Raw genomic sequence first — 7,102 nt, 5'->3', positions numbered from 1 at the left:
AAATGGATTGGCCAGAGGGGTAGATCGAAGCCCAATCCCGACTCGCTCCATCATCTGCTCGGTGAATTTCAGGTGGGGGGAAGGGGGGGAGGGGGAACCGTCAGGAGTTTGTTGGTTTGGGAGGATCCCAAACACCACCAAGGGATGTTTATTTTCCTCATGATTAAAAACATTTCCTCGTTCACTGATCAAAGCAGCTCGCTGGAGGTTCTCACCTCTGTGTGGAGAGCGTTTCCAGCTGCTGCTCCTCATGATGAGGGGGAGACAAAAAGAAGCTGGAGGTCAACGCTCCTTCAGCTCCTCCTCTTTCCCCCAAACGGAGATCAAAGATGGAGGAGGAGGAGGAGCTTAACGAGGACCAGCATCCGCTCACAGAACCTTCAGGGCTGGTGACACTGTGGAGGAGGTCTGCAGACCTAAATCCTCTGGAGGTTCCTCAGACTCCAAGAGTAGCAGTGACATCCAACCATCCGGACTCTGCAGAACCTCCCAGAGTTCATCGAGCCGGTCGTGTGGACCAGCTCCGAGGTGGAGGACAGGCCTGGAGACTCCTGGAGCTGTGGCACAGAATCTCCATCATTGTCCTGGTCCAGCTGGGTTCTGTCTCTGACCAAGAGGAGGCCGCTCCTTCAGAAGGAGGCGCCATTCTGGCCTCCACAAAGACGCCTTTCCCTGCTGCACCTCCCCAAGGTCACGACCCCGCATGGCCTTGAACCAGAGCCCATGTGCTAACTTCCTGATCTACAGGACTGCTGACTCATGGAGAGTCTGGTCCCCCCCATCTGATTCACGTCTCCACCTGCAGGCAGAACATCAGCTGACATGGACCTTCAGGGTTTCAAACCGAAGACAGATGATCCTGGAGAGCTTTCCGGTTTCTGTCGACAGCTGATCGTCTGCAGCTTTCATGATCCTCTCGTCCTCAGAGGTCTGGAAAAGCTTCAGGCAGCTGAAGCTAAAGTTGGAGCTGAAGCTGGAGCTGAAGTTGGAGTTGGAGCTGAAGCTGAAGCTAAAGTTGAAGCTGGAGTTAAAGCTAAAGTTGAAGCTGGAACTGAAGCTGGAGCTGGAGCTGAAGCTAAAGTTGAAGCTGGAACTGAAGCTGAAGCTAGAGCTGAAGCTGAAGCTGGAGCTGAAGCTGGAGCTGGAGCTGAAGCTGAAGCTGGAGGTGAAACTGGAACTGAAGCTGGAGCTGGAGCTGAAGCTAAAGTTGAAGCTGGAGCTGAAGCTAAAGTTGAAGCTGGAGCTGAAGCTAAAGTTGAAGCTAAAGTTGAAGCTGGAACTGAAGCTGAAGCTGGAGCTGAAGCTGGGGCTGAAGCTGTAGCTGGAGCTGAAGCTGAAGCTAAAGTTGAAGCTGGAGCTGAAGCTGAAGCTAAAGTTGAAGCTGGAGCTGAAGCTAAAGTTGAAGCTGGAGCTGAAGCTGGAGGTGAAACTGGAACTGAAGCTAAAGTTGAAGCTGGAGCTGAAGCTAAAGTTGAAGCTGGAACTGAAGCTGGAGCTGAAGCTGAAGCTGGAGGTGAAACTGGAACTGGAGCTGAAGCTGAAGCTAAAGTTGAAGCTGGAGCTGAAGCTAAAGTTGAAGCTGGAGCTGAAGCTGGAGCTGGAGGTGAAACTGGAACTGAAGCTAAAGTTGAAGCTGGAGCTGAAGCTAAAGTTGAAGCTAAAGTTGAAGCTGGAACTGAAGCTGGAGCTGGAGCTGAAGCTAAAGCTGGAGGTGAAACTGGAACTGAAGCTGGAGCTGGGGCTGAAGCTAAAGTTGAAGCTGGAGCTGAAGCTAAAGTTGAAGCTAAAGTTGAAGCTGGAACTGAAGCTGAAGCTGGAGCTGAAGCTGGGGCTGAAGCTGAAGCTAAAGTTGAAGCTGGAGCTGAAGCTAAAGTTGAAGCTGGAGCTGAAGCTGGAGCTGGAGCTAAAGTTGAAGCTAAAGTTGAAGCTGGAACTGAAGCTGAAGCTGGAGCTGAAGCTGAATGAGCTCAAAGAACAGTTTCAGAACAGAAAGCTGCACTCTGCAGCTGCTCTTCCTCCTTCTGCAGGTTGAGGTTAGCTCCGAGCAGACTTCTTCTTCCGGTGCTAACCTCAGAGAGAGAGCAGACCTGTCTGACAACCAGCCAGACGAAGCGCCGCTCCCACGCCGACCGTCCACAGCAGCGTTCTGCGTTCCCGATGGCGTCCGCAGCAGAGCGAGGGCCGCCGGCTCTGCCCGTCAAACAGCACAGGTATGACACACGTGTGCAGAGCTGCACATGTGGAAGACCACACGCTTCAGAGGAAACCAGTTCTCCAGGAAACGTCCTGAATGTTTGAGAGTCCGCTCTCTTTCCTGCTGCTGTCATGGAACCCAGATGGTCCACAACCTCAGAACCGTTTGCAGGATGGGCTCAGTGGTTCTGTTCCTCTACCTACAGGTGTTCCAGTTCAGGTTCTGATGCCGTTCTCCTCAGCACAGCAAACGACGCCGTCTTCTCTGACACCTCCGACTGCCACGCCCCCCAGTGCCCCATTCACCAGCGCAAAGGTGGGTTCTTCTGACCTCGGGTTCAGGTTCTGTTCGGGTTCGGGTTCTGTTCGGGTTCAGGTTCTGTTCGGGTTTAGGTTCTGTTCGGGTTTAGGTTCTGCTCGGGTTCAGGTTCTGTTCGGGTTCATGTTCTGTTCGGGTTTAGGTTCTGTTCGGGTTCAGGTTCTGTTCGGGTTTAGGTTCTGCTCGATTTAAACTATAAATAAAGTTTTTAGATACAAAACATTTTAAAGTTTTATTGAAACACCAGTAACGGGGGGTGGGGGGAGGTATATGTCACGTTCCTCCTCACGTTTGTTCCTCCTCATGTTCCTCCTCACATTCCTCCTCACGTTCCTTCTCACGTTCCTCCTCACGTTCCTCCTCATGTTCCTCCTCATGTTCCTCCTCACGTTCCTCCCTACGTTCCTTCTCATGTTCCTCCTTACGTTCCTCCTCATGTTCCTCCTCATGTTCCTTCTCATGTTCCTCCTCACGTTCCTCCTCATGTTCCTCCTTACGTTCCTCCTCACGTTCCTTCTCACGTTCCTTCTCATGTTCCTCCTTACGTTCCTCCTCATGTTCCTCCTCATGTTCCTTCTCATGTTCCTCCTTACGTTCCTCCTCATGTTCCTCCTCACGTTCCTCCTCACGTTTCTCCTCACGTTCTTCAGATGTCTCCAAACACGAGATCCGGTTTTTCTCCGAGGGAACCCCCCCGCCCGTTCCCAGGAAGAGGCTGACCCGTACTCTCTCACTTCCTGGTTCTGGTTCCTCCTCGTCTCCTCCCTGGTCTCCTCTTCCAAGACGTCACCTGAACATTGACAACCCGCTCTACATGATGGCTCCCATACCAGACTCCTGTTTCCATGAGGAGGGGGAGGGACTTGCTGCAGGCTCCGCCTTCTCCTCTCCCTCCTTCTCCCAGCTGTCCCTTGACACCCCCGACGAGCATCTCTGCGCCCTCTTTCAGAACTTCGTGGACCAGGACCTGGTCTCAGAGGGGCTGCAGCATCGCCACCTCCTGTTTCTCCGCAGCGCCACGCAGACCGTGGAGGCCCAGCGGCTGCAGAGGGGCGTGGCGAGCAGGCGGCTACGCTCACAGGGGGCTTGGGACTTCCTGCAGTGTCAGGCAAGTGAGCCAAAGCGGGTCGGAGACCAGACGTTCTACAGGCTGCACAACTCCAGGTTCCCAGAGATGGTCCTGTGTCTGCGGGTAAGCTCCGCCCACTGCCTGCTACGGAGCATACGCAGCCACTGTTGTGCTGCTTCAGTGACGATCTTGATCACCTTCTGCAAACGTCTAACCCGGCCCTCGCCGCATCCGTTTGTCTGTGGAGCTGCAGTTTCATTTCGTTTGTTTTCGGTTCCTGTGCAGGTGTGCAGCCCACAGCCGGCAGCTTCCTCCGCTCAACCCCCACGCACGCCGCCGCACGCCAATGTACGAGACGTCCTCGTTTGTCTTCAACCTGCAGCCATGCTGATGCCGCGCTCCAGTGCCCACCTGCTTCCTGCAGCCGCAGACGGCAGGGATCCCGGCCCACCAGCGGGGCGGGCCAGCCCCGGCACCGTCCAGACCTTCCTTCAGGGGGGGGTCGGCGTGAGCGTCGAGCGGGACCTGCCGCTCGCCACCATGGAGGACTTCGTCCAGGATTCCCCGCAGAGCCGGCCTGCAGACTACTGCAGGCAGGTGTGTGTGCTGCTGCTGCAGGTGCTGCTGGGGTCACTGCACCTGCACAGCACCTGCGCAGCTGCAGCCGAGCTCCAGCCCCGCCACATCTTCCTGGTCTGGCCGACGAGAGGCGGTGGAGAGAGAGACCCGGCCGTCCTGGACGGGGCTGAGCAAAGCAGGGGGGTCCAGGTGCTGTGGAGGGCGCTCGGCACCCCCCGGGTGGTGCTGACGCCGCGGTCCCCGGCGGACCCGGAGCCTCTGGTCCACATCCAGCAGCAGCTGGGAGCTCTTGTTAGCTTCTGTCTGCCCCCCCTGGAGAGCCCGGCAGCCGGCGGTGTGTCGCCGCGCCCCCTCCATCACAGAGGCCTCCTGTATCTGTCCTCGCTGCTGCAGGGGGGGGGGCAGCTTCAGATGACAAACGCGGCCGTTGTGCTTCAGGTGCTCCTGTGGGGGCCGCAGGTGCCGCACCTCTCCACCGTCACCGCGCGGCGCTGGCTGGCGAGCAAACGAGCTCTGCTGCTGCTGACGATGGCAGAGGCCGGACTGGCGCCGGCGCCGCTCTTTCTGGACTGGGAGGACTGCATGCGGCTGCGCTTCCTGTCCTTCGCCGATCCCGAGACGGTGGCGAGTGTCGCGGCGCGGCTGTGGGACTCTCTGAACAAAGACGGTCAGGTCTGACCACAGAACCGGAGATAATCCTCAGTTTCTAACCGGACCGCTTGTTTTCTGAGTAAAATCGAAGCATTTCTGGGACCGTCGTTCCTCTACGGGGTGGGGGGGTCCTTCATGTCCTGCAACCAACCAGCTGTCGAAGCTTCTTATTGGCCAAACACACCTGATCAGGTGATCAGCAGCAGATAATACAGGATTCTGGAGAACCAGCAGGAGGCCGGCCCCCCAGGACTGACTTCGGACCCCCCCGCTGTAACTCAGACGGGATCGGGTATGCGGTCTGCCCGTTTCCTGCTGGTTGTGTTTAGATGAGAAGCAGACACACCTGCAGGGAGAACACCTTTATTCAGCCCACGTACACATGCAGACTCCTACAGACAGAACCAGAACCAGAACCAGAACCAAACCATGCAGAATAAAAAACATTACCAGATATTCACTGATGATTATGAGACACATTTCAGTCTATCATAAATATGCGGTATGATAGCATTCGGGGGGGGGGGCACATCACCGAGAATCAAAACTAAACCACGTCATGTGACTAAGGAACACGGACGGTGGGCGGGGCTTCAGTCGTCATCAGAGGAGTCTCGCTCGATGCTGTAAGCCATGAAGAAAGCGTCGGGGCGCGGCGGGACGAGGGGATGACCCGGTCTGACAATCTCGAAGCCCAGGAAACTGAAGGTTCGCAGCAGAGGAGCTAAGGACGAGAGAGGAGGAGGAGTCAGAAGAGGGGGAGGGGCCTCTGGACGGTCTGGCAGAAATGAAATTAAGCTGTGTCAAATGTGGTAAAAAAAATCCTAGAAGAACAGTGAGAGCCAGCTCAGGTGTATAACTAGTACTGGTTAAACAAGTAACTGGAACTTATTCAACAATTAACATGTATTAGTAAACCATTAACCAGTACTTGCTAAAACATCAACCAGTACTAGTTAAAACATTAACAGTACTAGTTAAACATTGACTACTTCTCGTTAAAACATTAATATCTACTAAAACATTAACAAGCACTAGTCAATGGTTTAACTGATAGTAGTCCAAATATTAGATAGTACTGGGTAAAACATTAACTATACTTAAACTATAGTTGATATTTTAACTAGTACTAGCTGAAACATTGACCATTCATTCATTCATCTTCCTGACCGCTTTGTCCCTCTCGGGGTCGCGGGGTGCTGGAGCCTATCCCGGCTACTGAAGGGCGAAGGCGGGGTACACCCTGGACAGGTCTCCAGTCTGTCTCAGGGCCTCAATCACACACCTATTCACTCTCACATTCACACCTAGGGACAATTTAGAGTCACCAATTAACCTATGAAGCATGTTTTTGGACGGTGGGAGGAAGCCGGAGTCCCCGGTGAAAACCCACGCATGCACGGGGAGAACATGCAAACTCCACACAGAAAGGTCCCAGCTGGTGGTTCTGGTTCTGATCCTCCAGCCGGGATTCGCTCTAGTTAAAACAATAACCAGTATTTTAATTACAAGTACTATTTACACATTAACTAGTACTAGTCACTAAAAAATGTACCAGTACCCATAAACCATTAACTAGTTCTAGCTAATGTTTGAAGTACAACAATGTATTGTTAATGTTTTAACTATTACTAGTTAAATTGTGAACTATTCATTATCCTTAACTAGGGCTGTAACGAGTATCCGGGTGCTCGGGTATTCGCGATTTCCTCCCAATTCGGATATTTTACGGATATTCGCGACGTCCAAGATCGCTGATTCGTGATCTTTATAAATGTAGTAAATTGTAGTAAAATATGATCATAATATCATCTGTGGACGATGTACTTTTGCTCTGAAATGCAGATTAATGTTGGATATTAAGTTTACGAACTAAAACAAAGCCGAAAGAGCCGCGGTACTTCCACAGGAAGTAAACAAATCTTGGTGACAGTGAAGCTTCCGGTTTTCAAAGTAAAACTAGCCAGAGCTTTTCTCTGTTCAGAAACTGAGACTAAAGTTCGCTCACAGACATAACTTCTGAAACAATGAATTAGCTTTAACATCGGAGCTTTAGCTCCAGTGTTTACATTCTTTTGACTATGATAACTCTTCAACATTTGACACAACTAACGAAACTCCATCTTATTCTGAAGAAACAGCCTCGCGCTGCTGAAAGGATGTAATCAACGTGAATCCGCTGATTCTGCTGTGGAAAAAAAAGATTCTCCATAGGAGCTCTGCACCAATATGTGATGTTAGAACGTCAAACACTGAAGAACTTTGAGGATAAAAAACTGTGGAGAACATTT

At 52.6% G+C, this 7,102-nt stretch overlaps 3 protein-coding genes across 3 annotated transcripts in view; 1 reads left to right on the top strand and 2 right to left on the bottom strand.

Moving 5' to 3' along the window:
* Positions 1-88: 88 nt before the first annotated feature.
* On the bottom strand, positions 89-1,980 carry LOC118598718 (uncharacterized serine-rich protein C215.13-like; the record flags this gene model as incomplete). Its single annotated transcript, XM_036211731.1, has 1 exon — positions 89-1,980. A coding segment is annotated over one exon (1,167 nt), but the record flags the coding sequence as incomplete, so codon positions are not given.
* Positions 1,981-2,097: 117 nt separating this feature from the next.
* peak3 (PEAK family member 3) lies at positions 2,098-4,838 on the top strand. The gene is made up of 4 exons (XM_036211730.1): positions 2,098-2,210; positions 2,400-2,509; positions 3,163-3,704; positions 3,867-4,838. Exons 1-4 carry the CDS (start codon positions 2,158-2,160, stop codon positions 4,836-4,838), a joined length of 1,677 nt encoding a protein of 558 aa, XP_036067623.1. The 5' UTR covers positions 2,098-2,157.
* A 320-nt stretch (positions 4,839-5,158) lies between these two features.
* The window catches only part of oaz1a (ornithine decarboxylase antizyme 1a), a 9,418-nt gene continuing 7,474 nt past the window's right edge, over positions 5,159-7,102 (bottom strand). The window contains exon 2 of the mRNA XM_036211729.1: positions 5,159-5,614. Coding sequence (XP_036067622.1) covers positions 5,405-5,614 — 210 coding nt within the window. The 3' untranslated portion in view covers positions 5,159-5,404. The remainder of the gene's footprint in view (positions 5,615-7,102) is intronic.

Source organism: Oryzias melastigma, linkage group LG4 (assembly GCF_002922805.2).
Source record: "Oryzias melastigma strain HK-1 linkage group LG4, ASM292280v2, whole genome shotgun sequence".
Taxonomy (NCBI): Eukaryota; Metazoa; Chordata; class Actinopteri; order Beloniformes; family Adrianichthyidae; genus Oryzias; species Oryzias melastigma.
The sequence above is the reverse complement of the archived record's forward strand: the minus strand, read 5'-3'. Positions and strand labels throughout refer to the sequence as shown.

Coding starts and splice junctions, on each gene's coding strand:
- peak3 (XM_036211730.1), top strand. CDS start 2,158: ATGGCGTCCGCAGCAGAGCGAGGGCCGCCGGCTCTGCCCGTCAAACAG. Junction 2,510..3,162: donor CCCCATTCACCAGCGCAAAG/GTGGGTTCTTCT, acceptor CACGTTCTTCAG/ATGTCTCCAAACACGAGATC. Junction 3,705..3,866: donor AGATGGTCCTGTGTCTGCGG/GTAAGCTCCGCC, acceptor GTTCCTGTGCAG/GTGTGCAGCCCACAGCCGGC.